General features: G+C 36.4%; 1 protein-coding gene across 1 annotated transcript in view; it reads right to left on the reverse strand.

The window, feature by feature from the left end:
• Positions 1-3304: 3304 nt before the first annotated feature.
• TP73 (tumor protein p73) overlaps positions 3305-26163 on the reverse strand; it is a 225249-nt gene continuing 202390 nt past the window's right edge. The window contains 4 exon segments of the mRNA XM_020975460.2: positions 3305-4519; positions 7900-7993; positions 9727-9865; positions 11326-11477. Of these exon segments, the coding sequence (XP_020831119.2) occupies positions 4199-4519; positions 7900-7993; positions 9727-9865; positions 11326-11477 (706 nt within the window). The 3' untranslated portion in view covers positions 3305-4198.

Below are 26163 nucleotides of genomic sequence, written 5' to 3' on the forward strand. Positions count from 1 at the left end.
TCCACTCAGAAAATCTTAGATGTAGTTCCTATGTTAAAGCCGTCAGGTCACTGTTAGGGGTCAGAAGTGGCTCAGTATTCTAGCCCAGTAGGGCCTGCCCTGGACTCAGAGAAGAGCTAGGCCCTTCTCCAAACTCGATCACCTAGTCAAGTAACTGACTTGAGTATTTCTGTGTTGGGTCAAGTGGAGGCAGTAACAACTGCTCGGTTCTTGAAAATAGGATGAATAGCATTAAGGCCTATGTAAAAGGACCTCAAAACTGTTTTTTTTTAAATTACCTTAATATTAATCTGTTTTTAAAATACTGATATAGAACAGTGATTTCATCAGTGTGGAGGAACTTTCAGTGTAAAAGATCCCTTCACTGATGCAGAACTGCTACCCGTCTGTAACATCATAGGCTTAGAGCTGGGGTTCTCAACTTGGGATCTGTGGAATTATTTTTTTCTAATATTTGGATAATTATGTTTCAATATAATACTTCTCTTTGTAATCCCATGTATTTTCTTTTAAACATTTTAAACTGTCATTTATCAAGGGTCCTTGGATTTCACCAGATTGCCAAAGCGACCCCATGACACAGTAAAGGTTAAGAACCTGTCTTGGAGTTGCTTGGGGTCACTGAGAAGGGTGTAACTTGGCCAGGGTCACACAGCCAATATGTGTCTGAGGTGAGACTTGAACCCAGACCTTTCTGACTCCAAGGCTAGCCGTCTTTTCACTATGCATTTCTTCTTAACTTGGATTCACAGATTTTGTATGCAGTACTCAGACTTTGGAGAATTGTCCTCAAAGTCTTAGGTTAGCAAACACCACTCTTGTCAGTCTCCAAAGCCGTTGGCCTGCCTGCAAAAACCTTCCTCGTTATTGAAAGTAGCAGTATTGTTTTTTGCAAGTCCTGAATAGCAAGCACGTCAAAATAAGTGCTGATGACTTTTTTAAACCAATTTAACTGTTGTCTGCTTCAGTTTCCACATCTCTAAGCTGGAGATAATAGCCTCTTCCCAAGATGGTTATGAGAATAAAATGATAATATTTGTAATGCACTTTGCAAACCATGATGTACTATATAAATACTAGCTGTGATTATTATTATTATTAATTGTTATTATTCTTTACACTCGTTCAGGCCCATTTGGTGGTCTTATTTGAACTCACAGCATTTGGGGAGTTACCGTTAACCACAAGAGGCCTTTCCATTTGAACATGTTCTTTATTATGTTACAAACCCACAAAAACACAGCTAAAAAAATAACACATTTTCCCAAGGTAACATTACCCAAAAAAAGTTAACAATATTGTTGGAATAGATCCAGTAATACTGCCTGAAGAAGCATGACATAACATTGAAAACATGAATGATTTTTTGTAAGTCTTAAAGCATTTAAAGTGCTTTAATTTGCTACTAACATAGAAGCGTGTGTCTGTGTAATCAAAACACTGGAGAGTTCTAATCTCCCCCACAACAGAACTCATACCGGTACCTGGGTGCCTGATGGGTAAATCGCGATGAAATGACTGTTTTCTCAGCAGAAGAGGATCCGGTGGTCTGCATGAACGCCACCATGTGTGGCCAGTTTAGGACCTTTTTCTTTTTGAAAGGAAATATGGTTCAATGGCCTTTGGGGAAACTTTAATAGATGGGGAATCAGTGAACTACGGTACCTACTGAGATTCTGAGGGACAATCTTGGAACTAGTGTCAAGACTAAGACAGAGCCTCGTACACAGTAAACACTTAATAAATGCTCATTACCTGCAATGCTTGAGGAACCAAGGTGAACTCTGGAGAATCTTAGTCCTACCCTCTCCTTTTCTAATCAATCACCCAAAGCAAACGAACCTCAGTCTTCCTATCTCATAGCCAGAACAGTGTGCTTATTTCTCCTTTTTTTCTGCAACCCCAAATTTTCCCCCCTTCTTTCATTATTTCATTCAACGAGGTACCTAAATGTGATAGAGAGCCTTTGGAATCACAGTGCTAAAATGTAGAATTTGGGAAAGGTGTTGATTTGAGCTCTTTAGACGGATTTATTCTTGAACTTGGATTGACACCCCAGCAAAGGGGTTGCCTCTGGTGATTGAGGGGTGGCTTCATTTTAATCGTTTCTCATGCATTTGAATTCAGGGCCCAGGAAGGCAAATTTCCAAATGTAGTACCAGGTACTCTTATGAAAACTGCCCCTCCACCCTTCCATACACACACCAAGGCACAGAGAGAAATTTTTTTTTAAAGAAATCAGCCTAGCTGTAACCTCCCTGAAATTCAGATGACCCATTTAATCAGCTGAACTTTGTCTCATAAGACAGAAAACATAACTTTGTCTAGTCCAGTAGTTCTTAACCTGGGTTCTGTGGGTTTGTGCTTTTAAAAATATTTCAATAATTTTATTTCAATATCATTCATTTTCTTTGTAATCCTATGGATTTCATTACATGCCTTTAAAAACATGAATCTGAGAAAGAATCTGTGTCATAGTTTTCACCAGACTGCCCAAGGGTTCTGCGTTGAGAAAAAGGATAAGAACTTCTCTGAGTCACTTAGCAAGAAACTTGATGGTTAACCTAGGATTAGGCTGTGTGAATTGTTAGTTATCTGCAAATATGTTCTCCTTGAGGGAATGGATTTTTCTCTTTTGGAGTCTTATTCACAACATATAGAGCTTTACTAAATGCTTACTGAGGGACTGAACGAATGAATTGTCCTAGGAGGGACTTCTTGGGAGATGAATATCTGGATCAGTGTCTTAGTGAGCGTAAAATACTCCTTGGCATATCACACCTAATTTTTGTTTCCTCTCAGATTCTCCAACTCTTCATACACACCCCACCCCAATTCTCCCCACCCACCAAGCCAAATGGCCACAGATGATGGGGTGAAGCTATTCCCAAAGAAGGAAATAGGAACAGAGACCAGACCAGTGGTTCAGGGAACTTCCAGATGAGGACACTCCCTCCTCCAATGCAGGCTGGCACCTTCTTTGCAAATTACAGTCTTGGAGAACTACAAAGAGCATTGAGAAGTTAAGTTACTTGTCCAGGGTCCTATATGGAAAAGAATGCCCAGACCAGATCCCTCAGTTGCGAACATGTAATTGCCCTTTCTTCAGATGACTTGCGGTTCCCTGACTCAGGATCAGGACTTTATTTTCAGACCTTCCAAAAGATCCCCATAAACTGGCAGCATGTTTGATTGGATCAACCTTTCTTTAGCTCATCTTGTTGGCAGAAAACCTGTTGAAAAGCTGGGCATGAGACTTTCACATGTTGAGAATGAAACATTTTAAAAAAACCAAACCTTGAAGTTCAATGTAGAAAAATGTTTCACTTTATCAAATATGAACAAATAGCAATAGCATGAGAAATACACTGTCCATCTTTGTGCCAAGCAGAGGTCGCCTGAATGTCAAATTTTGAGGCCACAGCATTCCAATGTGGTGGTCAGTTTCCCAGAAAAGACTGAGCACTTCAGTAAACCCATCTTTCCCCACTGAATTCAGACTCCAAATAGAAAGAAACCACATCATGGGGGTTGGGGGTGAGGTGGGGAATCAGAGTTTGGGATGAAAAAGAAGGAAGCCAGAGTACAGGAGGAAATGAGCAAATTCTAAAAAGACTATCTGATTTTTGGCCGAACTGGCCACAGCTTCTGAATGGAACTGATTCACCCTCAAACTGGCTAAGAGAACGGCCTTCATCGGGCCATTAGGGGATAAGTAAGTCACTTTGAAAATGGGCTTGAAAAAATCAATGATTTCCTTTATACAGCAGATGCAGGGGCGAGCTCACAAGTACACAGACAGCATTTGAAATACAATGATGCAGTCAAGCTTTTTTGTGGAGAACTGAAGGATACTGAAAAATACTTTTTTTTTTTTTTGGCAGTCCATCAGGAAGGCAGATCCCCTTGTTACAAAGGGTCTGAAAGCTGGCAGAATCCCTACAGAAGCTGAGATGCAAAAGATTTCAAGTCAGTTTTCATAATGACACTAATCTTCCCCATTCAAATACTTCTGAGTGGACAGAAGAAGGGTAGAGGGCAGAGAAAGACACTGTCCCTCATTTCTATATTACTCTCCCATACCTGGAGTTTTTCTTTTCTCTTTTTTGAATGTTTCCTTTGGAAGCCAGTCTGGTTGGGGGACCTCACCCCTTGGGAAGCCCCTCCTGGATCTGCCCCAGCCTTCCCTTCCCCATCCTCAGTTGATCTCCCCATCTGTGAACTCTTCTTTAATGGACTGTTTGCGGGACTTGCAATCAGGGAGGTCGAAGCCAAAGTCTGCCCACTCATCCGCCCCACTGCGATTGGGGATAGTGATTGTGTGGCGCACTCGGAAATGCACAGCCTCCATCACGCGCTGGCGCTGAAGCTCCCCCGAGCTCCCGATGGAGATGGTCGAAGCATTGCTACTCGAGCGGATAAGCTGCTGGGTCCCATAGTCATGGCTCTGCTTCAGTTCCTGAAGACCCCTCCAGATGGTCATTCTGTACTGATCAGGAATCTTCAGGGCCCCAAGATCCTACAAGATCCACGTAGCAAATACACCAAGATTAGAAGGAGATAGAGTAGGATGGCCGGGGGCAAGAGATAAGTGTCCCTCTCATCCTACTGGGGACAAGGGAGTGGTATCTTTCTGTCTTCAATGATGGGGAATAGAACCTCCACTCTGGATAAAAGCCAAATCCTGGTGGTTATTGACACAGAAACACCAGGAGCTAAGTGGGAACGTCCTATGGGTTTGACACGAACGTGAATGTGAAGGGAGCAGATATCTATACTGGAACTCCCAGTACTGACATCAATCAATCAATCAATCAACCAATCAACATTAATTGACTGATTTCTTACACAAAGTTTCCATAATACATCCTGGCTCTCACTATAGACATCTGCTCTCTTGAATGACCAAATGTGTGGTTTCTAGAGATGCTCTTGGTTCTATAGGAAGTAAGGAGGGATATTTCAGAGAAGCATGCATGGGAGGGCAAAGCCTTGGGACTCTCTCTCTCTCTCTCTCTTTTTGGGTGAGGCAATGGGGTGAAGTGACTTGCCCGGGGTCTCACAGCTAGTAAGTGTCAAGTGTCTGAGGCCAGATTTGAACTCAGGTGTTCCTGAATCTAGGGCCGGTGCTCTATCCACTGTGCAATCTGGCTGCCCCAAGCCTCTCTAATTTATGGGGACAACCACATTTGGTAATGTCAACCGAAATGGAGCTCAGGTATAGAATTGAAATTCCCGATAGTAGCTGCCAATAGGAAGAGCTCATTGAACAGAGATGTGAGATCAAGTTGAGTACTTAGGGCCTAGTGGGCATCATTGGCCTGGGATGTTACTGGGAGAGAAAAAACAAGGAGAGTGGTAAATTAATAATTTGTAGACATCACAAGACTATTCCCTTAAATAAAAAGATGGGGGAGGGGGTCAGACCAGACCTACAGATTCAAGGCCAATTTTGGAAAAAGTAATGTAATCCCAAATCCACCCCCAACACCGATGTTAGAAACACAGGCATCACACTTAGTGAGATGAGAGTTAAAACTTTCACTCGGACACAGCTTGGCAATCTGATGGCCCTTGAATTAGGCTGCAGGAATGAAGGTCAGGAGGCAGCAATTGATTACTGAGTGCGCAGACTGCCTCTCTCCTGGAGTTAGTGAAGACAGCATCTGAAGGCTAAGCCTATGCAGCTGGCCCCAGCTACCAATGACAAACCGCTGTCTCTCCTTTGGTGATAGCCCTGGACTGGCAATGGCCCTGGAAGAACCCTGAGCAGAAAGAGTCCAAAAGAAGCTGAGGAGTAGATAGGGTGTCCAGGGGGTTAAGGTGGTGCCAAATAGCCCAATAGCTTTTCACTTTCTCAGCCATAAAATGGGGACAATAATAACATACAATAGGCCACTAAGAGGAATGTGCTTTGTCTTAAAACCCTCTACTGGTGTGAGCTATTGTAAATCTCTCTAGTCATAACAAGGGAATGATGATAAAGCCTCAATAACAATTGTGTGTGTGTGTGTGTGTGTGCGTGTGTGCGCGTTCGCATTTTAAGGTGGAGACATGTTGAACCAAGCAGATTTTTAGCTCAACAGAACCACATTCCAATTTATTAGATTAAAAGAGTATATTTATTATTTAGATTAAGAATAGTGTCAATTTATTTTAGTCACTATCCCCAGGGCTCTATCAGTTCCATGCACTGGTTTCAGTGGCATTCTAATAGTGATGTAACCCGAATGAAAGAGTCTAACATCCTTGGGTCCCAATCAACTCATCATTCTAAGAATTTACTTTATATAATGCTTTAAGACTTATAGAAGGGCTCTGCACAATGAAAGGATTGGATTACATCATCTCTGAGGTCCTTCCCAGATTGGACCGTCTGTGTTTTAGAGACTCTTTTAACTCTTGACATTCTATGTTCTAAGGTCCTGTCCATCTTAAATGTTGCATGTTATAAGTTTTTCTCCAGCTCTGACCTTCTGTGTTCTAGGGTCCCTTTCAACTCTTGACATTCTATGTTGTAAAGCCCTACAAATCTTGGATGTTGAATGTTCTAAGTTTGCTCCCAGCTCTGACCTTCTGTGTTCTAGGGTCCCTTTCAACTCTTGACATTCTATGTTCTAAGGTACCGCCCATCTTGAATGCTACATGTTATAAGTTTTTCTCCAGCTCCGACCTTCTGTGTTCTAGGGTCCCTTTCAACTCTTGACATTCTATGTTCTAAGGTCCTGTCCATCTTAAATGTTGCATGTTATAAGTTTTTCTCCAGCTCTGACCTTCTGTGTTCTAGGGTCCCTTTCAACTCTTGACATTCTATGTTGTAAAGCCCTACAAATCTTGCATGTTGAATGTTCTAAGTTTGCTCCCAGCTCTGACCTTCTGTGTTCTAGGGTCCCTTTCAACTCTTGACATTCTATGTTCTAAGATCCTGCCCATCTTGGATGTTGTATATTCTAAGTTTTCCCTCAGCTCTGACCTTCTGTGTTCTAAGGTCCCTCCCAGCTCTGACCTGTTCAGATTTGGTATGATACCATTAACCAAGGCTAACAGTCATACTATTGATGGCTATTTCTGTTGCATTTATGTAACTCCTTATGGTTTTGGAGCACTCTACAGCATCCCAGCACCATTGTGAAGTGGTGGAGCAGGTAGTGGCATTCCCATTTGACAGATGAGAAAACTGAGGTCAAGGGATTTGCCTGAGGTCATACAGGTAGTGAGTGGCCCAGGCCAGGATTAAACCTGCATCCTCTAAGGACAAATTCTCAGTGTTCTTTCCAATAGACCACATATGCCCCAGAAATAGCCCTGTTGAGGCAAATATAGGAATTCTAGCTCTTACAATCTTGCATCACATGTGGTCTGAGTGCTATACCATGAAGATGGGAATGGTCAGTGATGTCATCAGCATGGGGATAGGCAACTCATCTATGACTCAGTAGATAAATCCTAATGGAGCTGCCCAAGACATTGAGAGGTGAAGTAACTTCTCTGGGGTTGGTCAAAGCAGCCAAGGACGTATCATAGACAAGACTTGAACCCAGGTCTGTCTGACTTTGCCATCTAGCACTATCACTTTACTACACGTAGTTTTCTTATCCAAATCAATCTATTTTGACCAAAATTTGTTATGGATTGACTTCTAAATCATAGCCAAGTTTAGGGGAATAGAAGACCCAATTCTTTTTTAAAAAAGAAAGGAAGATAGAAGCCCAAATGGGAATCAGGATTATGGATGAAGGGAGGTCTTTTCCTCAACATTAGACAGGAAGGAAGGAAGATACTCTTTTCCTTTCCACGATTGGCACCCCCCTCATCTTTGTTTTTGTTTTTCTTTCCTGGGTGTTGAGAACTTAGACCGATAGAGCCAGTGGAAAGAAGAGACCTGCCCAAGGCATTTACCTCTATGGTTAGATTCTGCAGGTGGTAAATGTTCTGCAGCCCTTGGGATGTGAAATACTCGATGCAGTTTGGACACCCCAATCCTGTTAAAAAACTGAAGAAAGAGGTTGGAAAATAAAGTGATGTTAACTTCTTAGGTATGGAAGCCCTGAACTCATACATCATCGGGACAGGACCTGCAAACCCTCAGGGAACGGCTGGTTCTTTTCAGTGACAGACACTGGGATTCCTCCTTAGGCTTCCTCTTTTAACACAACCTCCAAGGCCTCAGGACTAGAGACACATCAAACTTTGGATAAACTTTAAACATGGAGAAGTAACAATAGCGTTAAGTCAATGCTCAGCCCTTTGTACCCTCTGTCTTTCCCCTGGTTGTTTTTTTTTTTTTATAGAATCATGGATTTTTGAGCTGAAACAGAACTTAGAGGTCATCAAATTATACAGATGAGGAAACTGAGGCCACATAAGTAGTAAATGAAAGAGTGAGGATTTGAACCCAGAATCTCTGTCTCTTTCATACTGATTAACACTGAGAATAAGCTAAATCAGAGCTCTTTGACAGTCTCCCTTCCAGCATCTAGAATTATCCCCTCTTTCTGGACTCCACTAATAGTCTGGGGATGGTACAGAGGAAAATGAACCCTACCACATGGGTTGTTCTAACTACCCTGAGTCTCATCATTAGCTATCTGCCCTAAAGGCAGCTTAAGGGTTGTTGTCGAGGACCGTGACAGCAGGAAGGTGATGCCTTGACTTGCAAGTGAATTGGATTTAAGTGAGGGAGGGCTGTGCAGAGTCACCAGCCTCACTCTCTCCTCCAGAGCCATCTGGGTCCAGCGGTCACATGTAAATCAGGACTACTGGAGATGGCACCAGATAGGCCTTTAGGGACTGTTACCATAGCTAGCCCAGCCCACAGACCAGCCAGACTGCAGTACCCCCTCTTTTTGTACGAGGAAAGACATTCTGGAGACCTGGGGAACTTTTCTATACAATGGTCACTGCCTGGGGTCCAGGGCCTTTATCTGTTCCCAGATTTTATCCTCCTGTAGACCAACTCAAAAATCAGACATGCAAGACTCCCTTGGAGCCTAGGTAGACAAGAATCTCCTGGAATACATGGATAGTCTTCTATTTCTTGTACTTTTCTTCCTACTCTCCCGTTCCTACTGAATACAACTCCTACTGAATAAAGGACTTCGTTCACGGTCAACATGTGTTAACCAGTAAGACCTAGTAATGACCTCTCACTGTACAGTGTGTCCCAGAAGTCTCAAAGCAGTTAGAACTGCTCTATACCTTTTGGGATGTCAATGTGCTCAACACACTCTCCCTTGAATCACAGCCCTGAGCTCTGTAGTCCAGAGAAAAGTTCTGTGGGCTGGGTCTCACTGATGTGGCTCTTATAAAAAAATTGATTTGAAATCCCCACAGTCCCCTTGGGTTTGCATGGAGGAAGGTGGGGGAGCTAAGGTGCTGAGTTCTGAGGCAGAAGGAAGCAGCTGCTTTCCTACTCTTCCAATTTCAACTGGAGGATGCATTTTTAATAATGGGAAAAGGGAAATTTCTCAGTGCTCAAGGTTTGAGTGAAGCCAGCACAGCCAGCCAACAGCCGTATTTCTCCTTTGACCCCAGGGTAGAAAGATGACCTGGGCAGTGATTTATCAGTTGGAACTGGTGACCAGTTAGTGGAGCAGTATCAGCAGACAGGTACTAAGGTTAGTGGACAAGAGAACAAGGCAGGGTGGAGAGGGAGGGAAACGGGAAAGCTAAGCTATCACACAAGTGTTCACATGCCATGTAAGAGGGGCCCAGAGACAGGTATACCTGACGAGGCTGGGGTCAGCATTATATGGAGGAGGAGGTGTGCAGTGCGACCCTGGGACCATGGACTGGGAGGAATGGCCACCATTCATTTCACCATTGGACTGCATGGGATGATTGTGGCTGTTCAGCATTCCAGGGCCTGTGGATAGAAATGGCAAAACATGTTATTGGCAAGGAAGGTGAAAACCTCCTCACTTTACCAGGTGAGAGACTGGGGAAATTGGGAGAAGAGATCCCACTTCTGTTCGTTAAGGACCGTCTGCTACCTCCTTCTTTCAAAGTATGTCAACCTCTTCCTGAATCTCGGTCTCTCCAGCACTCTCTCCCCACATGACCTGGTATTCATTTTACATATGTTCTCCATCTACTTGTGTGCATATATATTGCCTCTCCTTTTAGAATGCAAGCTTCTCGAGGGCAAGAACCATTTCACTCCTGTCATTTCTGAACTTAGCACTTAATAAATGCTTATTGAAATTGCAGATACTCAGATCAAACTGGAAAAGTGGACTGAATGTCCTAACACAACCCATTTGCCTTGTCCCCAACCCTTCTGGAGAATCAAAACAAAACAGAAGAAAAGTTGCCTTTCGCCTCTTGGCCTAGGCACATGGGACCCCCTTCGGGCCAAGAAGGCATGTATATATTTTCAAAAAAGTTCCTTTGCTTACATCTCTCCTGCCCACCGAGGCTTTTCTGTTTTGTGTTATAGTTGTTTCTATGGATGTCCTAGATTGTGAGCTACATGAGGGCAGGGATTTTTTGGTCTGGATCTCTGATTTCATAGGTGTGGTGGAGCTCCCAGTGTGGAAACTCCCTCCCTCAACAGGCAATGACTCTATAATTTATAATCTTAAGAGAGTTCCCTGGGTTGCTGAGAGGCTAAAGATGGCTTGTCCCAGGACACATAGTCAGTAAACATCAGAGGTGAGGGTTGAACTTACATCTTCCAGATGGCAAGGCTTACGCTTTATCCAGTATGTCACCCTGCCTCTCATATTTATTGGATTGAGTTCCATTGAATCGATGGTGCCTCTCTTGAAAATATATACAAGATTACTAGCCATTCTCTGCTATATCTCCCACCTCTGTTTATTCATATGGGAGTGACCATCCCCCATGCCTGGAGCTCACTCCCTCCTCATTTCCACTTGTAAGCACTCTCTCCTTAAATTCTCTCATTGTAAGGGGGTATTAACAAGAGGCTAATAAAACTCCCCTGGGCTTCCCAGGATCAGCAGCACCAAGCAGATAGCCAGAGGAAGTTTTTCTTTACCACCACTACAAACTCAGCCCTTTCATGTTCTTGAACCTTCTTTTTCTACTAGGCATATTTGAGTTGGGAGGTAGGCAGGCCAGAAAGATGTCCCAACATCTCATGGGTGATACTCTGAATGCCGGTATTTCTGAATGCTCTCCACCAGCTCATTCATTTGCATTCATTAACCTTGTTCTTTATCTGGCTCTGATTGGACATCCTACCATCTGGAGGGGGAGTTTCCCAGACCTCTCTCTCTCTCTCTCTCTCTCTCTCTCTCTCTCTGTGCTCTTGTGTTAAGAGTTCCTTGCCCCGTAGTAGCACCATCAAAGCAGGCTTACCCATGGGCCCCAGAGTGGGCCCTCCGGCAGTGGTGTGCTGCTGAGGCTGCCCCACAAGCTGGTTGACTGAAGGCAGTTTGTTGATTCCCCCATGGACTTTGTTCATCGGTGAGAGGACTGGGCCGTAGGATGAGGGAGACTGTAGGTGACTCCTGCCAGGGAAATGAGAAGCATAAAGATGAGACATTTTACTCATGAAGGCTTTCGTTGAACCCACAACCTCCTTTTTCAGATGGATTTTCTATTATTTTATTTTCTATTTATTTTCTATTATTTCCTATTATTCTGCCTCATATATTTCTACATTCCCACCAAACTGGCTGACCTCTCTCATTTCTATGCCTTTGGCTCTTGCTTGGAAATATCTCCTTGTTTCTGTCTTCACAAATCCTTAGCTCTCTCCAAGGCTCAATTCAAGTACCATGTCCTAAGGGGAACTTCTTCTGGTGTTCTCTCCCACACCTTCTAATGATCATGGATCTATATCTATATAGATAGATATACATGTTACTATCGATAGATATAACCATGTCCTAAGGTGAACTTCTTCTAGTTCTCTCTCCCACACCTAATGATCATAGATCTGTGTCTATATGGACAGATATAGATGTTGTCATTGATATCTATATATGTACGTATGTATGTATATATAGAGATATAACCACATCCTAAGGGGAATTTCTTCTGGCCTCCTCTCCCACACATTCTAATAATCATAGATCTGTATCTATATGGACAGATACAAATGTTGGCATTGATATCTATATATGTATGTATATATGTATATGTATATGTATATGTATATGTATATGTATATATAGATATAGATATAGATATAGATATAGATAGATAGATAGATATAGAGATATAATCATGTGCTAAGGGGAACTTCTAGTCCTCTTTTCCACATGTTCTAATGATCATGGATCAATATCTATGTGGACAGATATATATATGTATATATATATGTTACTGTCAATATCTATCTATATATGTATATGTGTGTGGATATAGATATAGATATAGATATAGATATAGATATAGATATAGATATAGATATAGATATAGATATATAGATATAATCATGTCCTGAGGAGAACTTCTCCTAGTCTTCTCTCCCACACTTTCTAATGATCATGGATCTATATCTATATAGATAGATATATATGTTACTATCGATATCTATATATGTATGTATATATATAGATATAACCATGTCCTAAGGGGAAATTCTTCTAGTCCTCCCTCCCACATCTTCTAATGATCATAGAGCATTATATAGATAGGTATATATGTTACTATAGATATCTATATATGCATGTATATATGTATATACATAGGTATAACCATGTCCTAAGGGGATCTATAACTATATAGACAGATACATATGTTACTATCGATATCTATATCTATACCTATATAAGTATATATATGTGTGTGTATATCTATAGATATAGATATATAGATATAACTATATCCTAAGGGGAACTTCTTCTGGTTCTCTCTCCCACACCTTCTAATAATCATGGATCTATATCTATATAGATAGATATAGATGTTGTTATTGATATCTATATATGTATGCATGGATAGATAGATAGATACATACATACATATAACCATGTCCTAAGGGTAACTTCTTCCAGTCCTCCCTTCCATATATCCTAATGATCATGGATCTATATCTATAGAGATAGATATATATATGGTACTATTGATATCTATTTAAGTTTGTATATATAGATATAGATATAAATATGTACTAAGGGGAATTTCTTCTAGTCCTCTCTTCCATATCTTCTAATGATCATGGATCTATATCTATATAGATAGATAGATATGCTAATGTCGATACATACATATTTATGAGTATATGTGTGTAGATAGATAGATAGATAGATAGATAGATAGATAGACAGATAGATAGATAGATGGATGTAACCATATTATAAGGGGAACTTCTTCTGGTCCTGTCTCCCACACCTTATAATAATCATGGATCTATATCTATATAGATAGGTATGGATGTTGTTATTGATATCTATATATGTATGTATGTATGTATGTATGTATATATAGATATACGTAGATACAACCATGTCCTAAGGCAAACTTCTTCTAGTCCTCTCTCCCACACCGTCTAATGATCATGGATCTATATCTATACAGATAGATATATGTTACTATTGATAGATATCACCATGTCCTAAGGTGAACTTCTACTCCTCTCTCCCACATCTTCTAATGATCATGGATCTATATCTATATAGATAGATATATATGTTACTATCGATATTGATATCTATACTATGTATATATGTTTAGATAGCTAGATAGCTAGATAAATATAACCATATCGTAAGGGGAATATCTTCTGGGCCTCTCTCCAACACCGTCTAATAATCATGGATCTATATCTATATAAATACATATAGACGTTGTTATTGATATCTATATATGTATGTATGGATAGATAGATAGATGGATGGATAGATAGAAAGATAGATATATCCATGTCCTAAGGGGAACTTCTTCTGGTACTCTCTCCCACACTCCGTAACAATCATGGATCTATCTATATCTATATAAATGTCGTTATTGATATGTATGTATGTATGTATGTATGTATGTATGTATGTATGTATGTATACCTATCTAGGTCTATATCAATATATTTATATCTATATCTCTATCTATATATCTATGTAAATCTCTATCTCTCAGTATCTATATCTACACATCTATACCTATATATCTATAACTATACATCTATACCTATATATCTACACATACACACACACACACACACACACACACACACACACATATATATATATAAACACACACACATATTAAAAAAACATGTTCTAAGAGGAACTTCTTCTAGTACTCTCTCCTATATCTTCTAATGATCAGGGATCTATATAGATAGATATTTATATATGTTACTATCGATATTTATATATGTATGTGTGTGTGTATATATGTGACAATCATGATATATTCTAATGGTTATGGATCTATACAGAGATATATATATATATATATATATATATATATATATATATATATATATATATATATATGTTACTATCGATATTAGATAGATCAGAAGATAAACTATGTCCAAAGGGGCACTTCATCTAGTCCTCTCTCCCATATCATCTAATGATGATGGATCTCTGTCTCTATAGATAGATATCGATACATGTGTGTGTGTGTGTGTGTGTATCTCTCTCTCTCTCTCTCTCTCTCTCTCTATATATATATATATATATATATATATATATATATAAAACCATGTTCTAAGGGGAACTTCTTCTGGTCCTCTCTCCCACACCTTCCAATAATCATGGATCTATATCCATATAGATAGATATATATTTTACTATTGATATCTATATACATAGGAATATATGTATATATAGAGATATTACCATGTACTAAGGGGACCTTCCTCTAGTCCTCTCTCCCACATCTTCTAATGATCATGGATCTGTATCTATATAGATAGATATAGATGTTACTATCGATATCTATATATGTATGTATATATGTATATATATCTAGATATAACCAGGTCCTAAGGAAACTTCTTCTGCTCTTCTTTCCCAATTTTCTAATAATCATGGATCTGTGTCTATATAGATAGATATAGATGTTGTTATTGAGATAGATAGATAGATAGATAGATAGATAGATAGTTAGGAGATAGATAGATATAACCATGTCCTAAGGTGAACTTCTTCTAGTCCTCTCTCCCACACCTACTAATGATCATGGATCTATATCTATATAGATAGGTATGGATGTTGTTATTGATATCTATATATGTATGTATGTATGTATGTATATATATATATAGATATACATAGATATAACCATGTCCTAAGGTGAACTTCTTCTAGTCCTCTCTCCCACACCGTCTAATGATCATGGATCTATATCTATATAGATAGATAGATATGTTACTATCGATATCAATATCTATACCTATATGTATATAGGTATAGATAGAAAGATAGATAAATATAACCATATCATAAGGGGAATATCTTCTGGGCCTCTCTCCAACACCTTCTAATAATCATGGGTCTATATCTATATAAATAGATATAGATGTTGTTATTGATATCTATATATGTATGGATAGACGGATGGATGGATGGATGGATAGATAGATAGATAGATAGATAGATAGATAGATAGATAGATAGATAGATAGATAGAAAGATAGATATAACCATGTCCTAAGGGGAACTTCTGGTACTCTCTCCCACACTCCATAACAATCATGGATCTATATCTATATAAATGTCGTTATTGATATGTATGTATGTATGTCTAGATCAATATCAATATATCTCTATCTCTATATCTATGTAAATCTCTATCTCTCAGTATCTACATCTACACATCTATATCTATACATATATCTATCTATCTATATATATACACCTATATATCTACACACACACACACATAAACACACACACACATATTTAAAAAAACATGTCCTAAGAGGAACTTCTTCTAGTACTCTCTCCTATATCTTCTAATGATCAGGGATCTATATCTATATAGATAGATATATATGTTACTATCAATATTTATATATATGTGTGTGTGTATATATGTGACAATCATGATATATTCTAATGGTTATGCATCTATATAGTAGATATATATGTTACTATCGATATTAGATAGATTAGAAGGTAAACTATGTCCGAAGGGGAACTTCATCTAGTCCTCTCTCCCATATCATCTAATGATGATGGATCTCTATCTCTATACATAGATATCGATATGTGTGTGTGTGTGTGTGTGTGTGTGTGTGTGTATGGGCTAAGGGAAACTTATTCTAGTCCTCTCTCCCATATTTTCTAATGATCATCGATCTACATCAATATAGATACATATATATGTTACTATAGATATCTACGTATGTATATATGTGTGTGTATCTATCTATCTATCTATCTATCTATCTATCTATCTATCTATCACCATGTTCTAAGGGGAACTTCTTCTGGTCCTCTCTCCCACACCTTCCAATAGTCATGGATCTATATCCATATAGATAGATATATATTTTACTATTGATATCTATATATGTATGTATATATGTATATATCTAGATATAACCAGATCCTAAGGAAACTTCTTCTGCTCTTCTTTCCCACACTTTCTAATAATCATGGATCTGTGTCTATATAGAAAGATATAGATGTTGTTATTGAGAAAGATAGATAGATAGATAGATAGATAGATAGATAGATAGATAGATAGATAGAAAGAAAGATAAATATAACCATGTCCTAAGGGGAACTTCTACTGGTACTCTCTCCCACACCCTGTAGTAATCATGGATCTATATCTATATAGATGTTGTTATTGATCTATATATATATGTATGTATGTATATCTATCTATATCAATATATTTATATCGATATCTCTATGTCTCTATCTCTATCTATATATCTATCTAAATATCTATTTCTCTGTCTCTTAGTACCTACATCTACATATCTATATCTAGACCTATACATCTAGACCTATATGTACACCTACATGTCTATACACACACACACATACATATACATACACACACATATAAAAATATATACTCACACACATATTTAAAAAACCATGTGCTAAGAGGAATTTCTTCTAGTACTTTCTCCTATACCTTCTAACGATCAGGGATCTATATATCTATATCTATATCTATCGATATCTATGTGTGTGTGTGTGTGTGTGTGTGTGTGTGTGTGTTATGATAGATATTAGATAGCTTAGAAGGTAAACCATGTCCGAAGGGGACCTTCTTCTAGTCCTCTCTCCCATATTTTCTAATGATCATCGACCTACATACATACATACATGTATATGTGTGTATATTAATATAGATATCTATATGTATGTGTGTGTGTGTTTGTATCTCTCTCTCTCTCTCTCTCTCTCAATATAACCATGTTCTAAGGGGAACTTCTTCTGGTCCTCTCTCCCACACCTTCCAATAATCATGGATCTATATCCATATAGATAGATATATATTTTACTATTGATATCTATATATGTAGGAATATATGTATATATAGAGATATTACCATGTACTAAGGGGACCTTCTTCTAGTCCTCTCTCCCACATCTTCTAATGATCATGGATCTATATCTATATAGATAGATATATATGTTACTATTGATATCTGTATATATATGTATAGATATATAGAGATAACCATATCCTAAGGGGAACTTCTTCAGGTTCTCTCTCCCACACCTTCTAACGATCATGGATCTGTATCTATACAGATAGATATAGAAGTTACCATCAATATCAATATCTATATCTATATGTATATATATCTATATGTATATATGTATATGTGTGTGTAGATAGATATAGATATAGATATAGATATAGATATAGATATAGATATAGATATAGATATAGATATAGATATAGATATAGATAGATACAGATAGATATAGATATAGATATAACCAGGTCCTAAGGAAACTTCTTCCGGTCCTCTTTCCCACACTTTCTACTAATCATGTACCTGTATCTATATATATAGATATAGATGTTGTTATCGTTATCTATATAAACAGATAGAAAGAGAGAAAGAAAGAAAGAAAGAAAGAAAGAAAGAAAGAAACAAAGAAAGAAACAAAGAAAGAAAGAAAGAAAGAAAGAACCATGTCCTAAGGGGAACTTCTTCTGGTACTCTCTCCCACATTGTGTAATAATCATGGATCTATATCTATATAGGTATTGTTATTGACATCTATATATATATGCATGTATGTATATCTATATCAATATATTTATATCTCTATATTTCTATCTGAATCTCTTTATATCTATCTCTCAGTACCTACATCTACACATCTATATCTATACATCCAGACCTATATATACACATATCTATCTATATATACACACACACACACACACACACACATATAATTATACACACAGACACACACATACATATTTAAAAACCATGTGCTAAGAGGAACTTCTTCTAGTACTCTCTCCTATACCATCTAATGATCAGGGATCTATATCTATATAAATAGATAGATATGTAACTATAGATATATGTGTGTGTGTTTATACACGATCATCATGATATATTCTAATGATCAGGATCTATATCTATATAGATAGATATATATATGTTACTATCGATAGACATATCCATATCCTAAAGTGGACTTCTTCTAGTCCTCTCTCCCATATTATCTAATGATGATGGATCTCTATCTCTATAGACAGATATCGATATATATGTTTGTGTGTGTATGTATATGTATATGTGTGTATGTATGTGTATATATGTGTACATGTATATATGTATATCTATGGGTATATGTATATGTATATGTATGTGTATGTGTATATATATGTATATATGTATGTGTATGTGTATGTATATGTATATGTATATGTATATGTATATGTATATGTATATGTATATGTATATGTATATGTATATGTATATGTATAACACAATGGCCTAAGGGAAACCTTTTCTGGTCCTCTCTCCCATATTTTCTAATGATCATCGACCTACATCTATCTATGTATCTATCTATGTATCTGTGTATCTATCTATCTATCTAAGTTACTATAGATATCTATCTATCTCTATATATGTATGTGTGTGTGTATATCTCTTTCTTTCTCTCTCTCTCAATATAACCATGTTCTAAGGGGATCTTCTTCTGGTCCTCTCTCCCATACCTTCCAATAATCATGGATCTATATCCATATATATATATATATATATATATATATATATATATATATATATATATATATATATATATATATATATATATATATCTATTGATATCTATATATGTAAGAATGTGTGTGTGTGTATACATACATACATACATACATATATATATATACATATATATATATATATATATATATGTATGTATGTATGTATGTATACACACACACACACACATATAGATATTACCATGTGCTGAGGGGACCTTCTTCTAGTCCTCTCTCCCACATCTTCTAATGATCATGGAACTATATCTATATAGATATAGATGTTGTTATTGATATCTATAGATAGATAGATATAGATAGACATAACCATGTCGTAAGGGGAACATCTAGTCCTCTTTCCCAAGCCTTCTAATGATCATCAATCTATATCTATCTATATAGATAGATATACATGTTATTATCGATAGATATAACCATGTCCTAAGGGGAACTTCTTCTAGTCCTCTCTCCCACACCTTCTAATGATCATGCATCTGTATCTATAGAGATAGATATAGATGTTACTCTCGATAACTATTTATGTATGTATATATGTATATATATCTAGATATAACCAGGTCCTAAGGAAACTTCTGGTCCTCTTTCCCACACTTTCTAATAATCATGGATCTGTGTCTATATAGATAGGTATAGATGTTGTTATTGATATCTATATATGTATAGATAGATGATAGATAGATAGATAGATAGATAGATAGATAGATAGATAGATAGATAGGTGATAGATAGATATAACCATGTCCTAAGGGGAACTTCTTCTGGTTCTCTCTCCCACACCCTGTAATAATCATGGATTCATATTTATAGGGATGTTGTTATTGATATGTATGTATGTATATATGTATATCTATATCAATATATTTATATCTATCTAAATCTCTCCCTATCTATCTCTTAGCATCTATATCTATACCTATACATCTAGACCTATATGTACACCTATATATCTAGACATACACACATACATACATATACATACACACATATATATTTTAAAAACCATGTGCTACAAGGAAATTCTTCTAGTACTTTTCCCTATACCTTCTAATGATCAGGGATCTAGATCTATATCTATATGTTACTATCGATATCTATGTGTGTGAGTGTGTGTATATGTGATGATCATGATACAGTCTAATGGTCATGGATCTATATCTATATAGGTAGATATATGTTACTATCAAGAGATATTACCATGTCCTAAGGTGAACTTCTTCTAGTCCTCTCTTCCACACCATCTAATGATCATAAATCTCTCTCTCTGTATATATATATATGTATGTCACTATCGATATTAGATAGATTAGAAGGTAAACCATGTCTGAAGGGGAACTTCTAGTCCTCTCTCCCATATCATCTAATGATGATGGATCTCTATCTCTATAGATAGATATCGATGTGTGTGTGTATGTGTGTATGCTTATATGTATACGAATATGTATAACACAATGGCCTAAGGGAAACTTCTAGTCCTCTCTTCCATATTTTCTAATGGTAATCGATCGACATCTACATAGATACATATATATGTTACTATAGAAATCTACATATGTGTATGTGTGTGTGTGTGTGTGTGTGTGTGTGTGTGTGTATCTCTCTCTCTCTCTCTCTCTCTCTCTCTCTCTCTCTCTCTCAATATAACCATGTTCTAAGGGGAACCTTTTCTGGTCCTCTCTCCCATACCTTCCAATAATCATGGATCTATATCCATATATATATATATATATATATATATATATATATATATATATATATATATATATATATATATATATATAACTATTGATATCTATCTATCTATATATAGGAATATACATGCATATAGATAGATAGATAAATAGATAGATAGATAGATAGATAGATAGATAGATAGATAGATAGATAGATAGATAGAATATTGCCATGTGCTAAGCGGACCTTTTCTTAGTCCTCTCTGCCACATCTTCTAATGATCATGGATCTATATCTATATAGAAAGATATATATGTTACTATTGATAGTGATATATATGTATAGATATACAGATATAACCATATCCTAAGGGGAACTACTTCAGGTTCTCTCTCCCACACCTTCTAGTAATCATGGATCGGTATCTTCATAGATAGATACAGATGTTGTTATTGATATCTATATATGTACGTATGTATGTGTGTGTGTGTGTGTAGATGGATAGATAGATAGATAGATAGATGGATAGATAGATAGATAGATAGATATAGACATAACCATGTCTTAAGGGGAAATTCTTCTAGTCCCCTCTCCCACATCATCTAATGGTCATGGATCTATATGTATACAGACAGATATATATGTTAATATCAATATCTATATATGTATGTGTATATACAGATGTAGATCTATATTAGATATAGATATAACCATGTCCTAAGGGGAGCTTCTTCACGTCCTCTTTTCCTTACATTCTAGTAATCATGGATCTGTATCTATATAGATGTTATTGATATCTACACATGTAAGTATATATAAACAAATAAATAAATAAAGATAGATAGATAGATAGATAGATAGATAGATAGATAGATAGATAGACAGATAGATATAACCATATCCTAACAGGAACTTCTTCTGGTACTCTTTCCCACACCTTGTAATAATTATGGATCTATATCTATATACATATATGTATGTATGTATGTATGTATGTATGGATAGATAGATAGATAGATAGATAGATAGATAGATAGATAGATAGATAGATAGATATAACCATGTTGTAAGGGGCACATCTTCTAGTCCTCTTTCCCAAACCTTCTAATGATCATCGATCTATATCTATGCAGATATATATGTTACTATCGATAGACATAACTATGTCCTAAGAGGAACTTCTAGTCCTCTCTCCTATACCTTCTAATGATCATGGATCTATATCTACACAGATAGATACACATGTTAATATCGACATCTACATATGTATGTGTGTATACAAATACATAGATATAACATATCATAGGGGAACTTCCTCTAGTCCTCACTCCCACAATTTCTGATGATCATGGATCTGTATCTACAGAGATAGATATAGATGTTACTATCGATATCTATATATGTATGTATGTATGTATTATACACACACACATATACACACATACATACATATATCTAGATATCTAGATACAACCAGGTCCTAAGGGAAATTTCTTCTGGACCACTTTCCCCACACTTTCTACTAATTATGTGCCTGTATCTACATAGATAGATATAGATGTTGTTATATGTATGTGTGTGTGTGTGTGTGTGTGTATATATATATATGTATATATATATGTATATATATGTATATATATGTGTGTGTATATATTATAATATATATATATATACATACATACAGAGAGAGAGAGAGAGAGAGAGAGAGAGAGAGAGAGAGAGAGAGAGAGAGAGAGAGAGAGAGAGAGAACCATGTCCTAAGGGGAACTTCTGGTACTCTCTCCCACACCTTGTAATAATCATGGATCTATATCTACATAGATGCCATTATTGATATCTATATATGTATGTATATGTGTATATCTATCTATATCTATATAAATATATTTATATCTCTATCTTTCTTTCTATCTATCTATCATCTATTTATATATCTATCTAAATCTCTCTATCTCTCAGTATCTACATCTGTACACTATACCTATATATCTATACCTATATATACGCCTCTATATCTATACATCTATACCTATCTATACCTATATATCTACACACACACACACACACACACACACACACACACACACACACACACATATAAAACACCATGTCCTAAGAGGAACTTCTTCTAGTACTCTCTCCTATACCTTCTAATGATCAGGGATCTGCATCTATACAGATGTCTGTATAGACAGATATATATGTTACTATGGATATCTATATCTATCTATCTATCTATCTATGTGTGTATAACACAATTTCCTAAGGGGAACTTCTTCTAGTCCTCTCTCCTACACCTTCTAACGATCATATATCTATAGCTATATCTATATAGATAAATATATATGTTACCACTGATATCTACATATATGTGTAGATATATAGATATATAGAGATAACCATATCCTAAGGGGAACTTCTTCAGGTTCTCTCACCCACACTTTCTAGCAATCATGGATCTGTATCTTTATAGATAGATATAGATGTAATTATTGAAATCTATATATGTACGTATATATGTGTGTGGGTTTGTATATATAAGTAGATATACATATAGATATCAATATAACTATGTCTTAAGGTGAACTTCTTCTACACCTCTCTCCCATATCTTCTAATGATTATGGATCTATAGCTATATAAATAGATGTATATGTTACTATCGCTATCTATATATGTATGAATATATGTATATATATAGATATAACCATGTCCTAAGGGGAACTTGTTCTGGTCCTCTTTCACACCCCTTCTAATAATCGTGGATCCGTATCTTTATAGATAGATAGAGGTGTTGTTATTGATATCTATAGATAGATAGATAGATAGATAGATAGATAGATAGATAGATAGATAGATATAACCATCTCCTAAAGGGAACTTCTTCTGGTCCTCTCTCCCATATTTTCTAATGATCATGGATCTATATGTATATAGATAGATATATGTTATTCTTGATATACATATGTATATGTGTGTGTATGTGTGTATAGATATATAGATATAACCATATCCTAAGGGAATTTCTTCCGCTTCTCTCTCCCACACCTTCTAATAATCATGGATCTATATCTACATAGATAGATATAGATGTTGTTATTGATATCTATATGTGTATGTATGTATGTATGTATGTATGTATGTATGTATGTATGTATAGATACATAGATACAGATAGATATAACCACGTCGTAAGGGGAATATCTTCTAGTCCTCTTTCCCAAACCTTCTAATAATCATCGATTTATTTCTATATATATAGATAGGTACACATATTATTATCAATAGATATAACCATGCCCTAAGGGGAACGTCTTCTAGTTCTCTCTCCTATACCTTCTAATGATCATGGATCTAGATCTACATAGATAGATACAGATGTTAATATCGACATCTATATATGTATGTGTGTATGTATGTTTGTGTGTATACACATACCTACCTACCTACTACATACATACATAGATATAACCATGTCCTAAGGGGAACTTCTTGTGGTCCTCTCTCCCACACCTTCTAATGATGATGGATCTGTATCTATACAGATAGATGTAGATGTTACTATCGATATCTATATATGTATGTATGTGTATGTATCTATATATCTATATCTATATCTATCTATCTATCTATCTATCTATCTATCTATCTATCTATCTACTATCTAATCTATCTATAGATAGATATAACCAGGTCCTAAGGAAACTTCTTCTGGTCCTCTTTCCCACACTTTCTAATTATCATGGATCTGTTTCTATATAGATAGATATAGATGTTGTTATTGATATCTACATAGATAGATAGATAGATAGATAGATAGATAGATAGATAGATAGATAGATAGATAGATAGACATAACCATGTCCTAAGGGGAACTTCTTCTGGCCCTCTCTCACACACTTTATAATGATCATGGATTTATATCTATATCTATATGTTACTATTGCTATCTATATATGTGTGTGTATATATTATCTATATATGCATGTATATATATATATGTATGTGTGTGTGTGTGTGTGTGTGTATGTATGTATACACATAGATATAACCTTGTCCTAAGGGGAACCTCTTCTGGTGCTCTTTCCCATATCATCTATAGATGATGGATCTCTATCTCTATGATAAATATACATGTTACCACACACACACACACACACACACACACATACGTTTGTGTGTGTATGTGTGCATATGTATATGAGAGAGTATATGTACACCATGTGTGTGTTTGTACATATACTCTCTCATATACATATGTGTACACATATGCACACATACACACACAAACGTGTGTGTGTGTGGTAACATGTATATTTATCATAGAGATAGAGATCCATCATCTATAGATGATATGGGAAAGAGCACCAGAAGAGGTTCCCCTTAGGACAAGGTTATATCTATGTGTATACATACATACACACACACACACACACACACACACACATATTCAACGATGTCCTAAGGGGAACTTCTTCCAGTCCTCTCTCCCATATCTTCTAATGATCATCGATCTCTATCTATATAGATAAACATATATGTTACTATAGATAGCTATGTGTGTATGCATATATATGTATATGTGTGTATATATATGTACTCTGTGTGTGTGTGTGTGTGTGTGTGTGTGTGTGTGTGTGTAATCATGTCCTAATGGGAACTTCTTGTGGTCCTCTCTCCCACACCTTCTAATGATCCTGGATCTGTATCTACACAGATAGATATAGACATTACAATCAATATCTAAATATGTATGTATATATGTATGTATGTATGTGTGTGTGTATATATATAAATATACGTGTGTATATATATGTGTGTGTGCGTGTGTGTATACATATGTGTGTGTATACACACATATACACATATATACACATACATACACACATACGTGTGTGTGTGTGTGTGTGTGTGTGTGTGTGTGTGTGTGTGTATGTATATATATCTAGATATAACCAGGTCCTAATGAAACTTCTTCTGGTCCTCTTTCCCACACTTTCTAATAATCATGGATCTGTGTCTATATAGATAGATATAGATGTTGTTATTGATATCTATATATGTATAGAAAGAAAGAAAAAGAAAAAGAAAAAGAAAGAAAGAAAGAAAGAAGAAAGAAAGAAAGAAAGAAAGAAAGAAAGAAAGAAAGAAAGAAAGAAAGATATAACCATGTCCTAAGGGGAACTTCTGGTACTCTCTCCCACACCCTGCAATAATCATGGATCTACATCTATATAGATGTTGTTTTTGATATCTATATATCTCTATATATGTATGTATATCTATATCAATATATCTCTATCTCTATATTTCTATTAAATCTCTCTATATCTCTCAGTA

The sequence above is a fragment of the Phascolarctos cinereus genome, unplaced genomic scaffold (assembly GCF_003287225.1).
Source record: "Phascolarctos cinereus isolate Bilbo 61053 unplaced genomic scaffold, phaCin_HiC Scaffold_726;HRSCAF=1367, whole genome shotgun sequence".
Classification (NCBI taxonomy): domain Eukaryota; kingdom Metazoa; phylum Chordata; class Mammalia; order Diprotodontia; family Phascolarctidae; genus Phascolarctos; species Phascolarctos cinereus.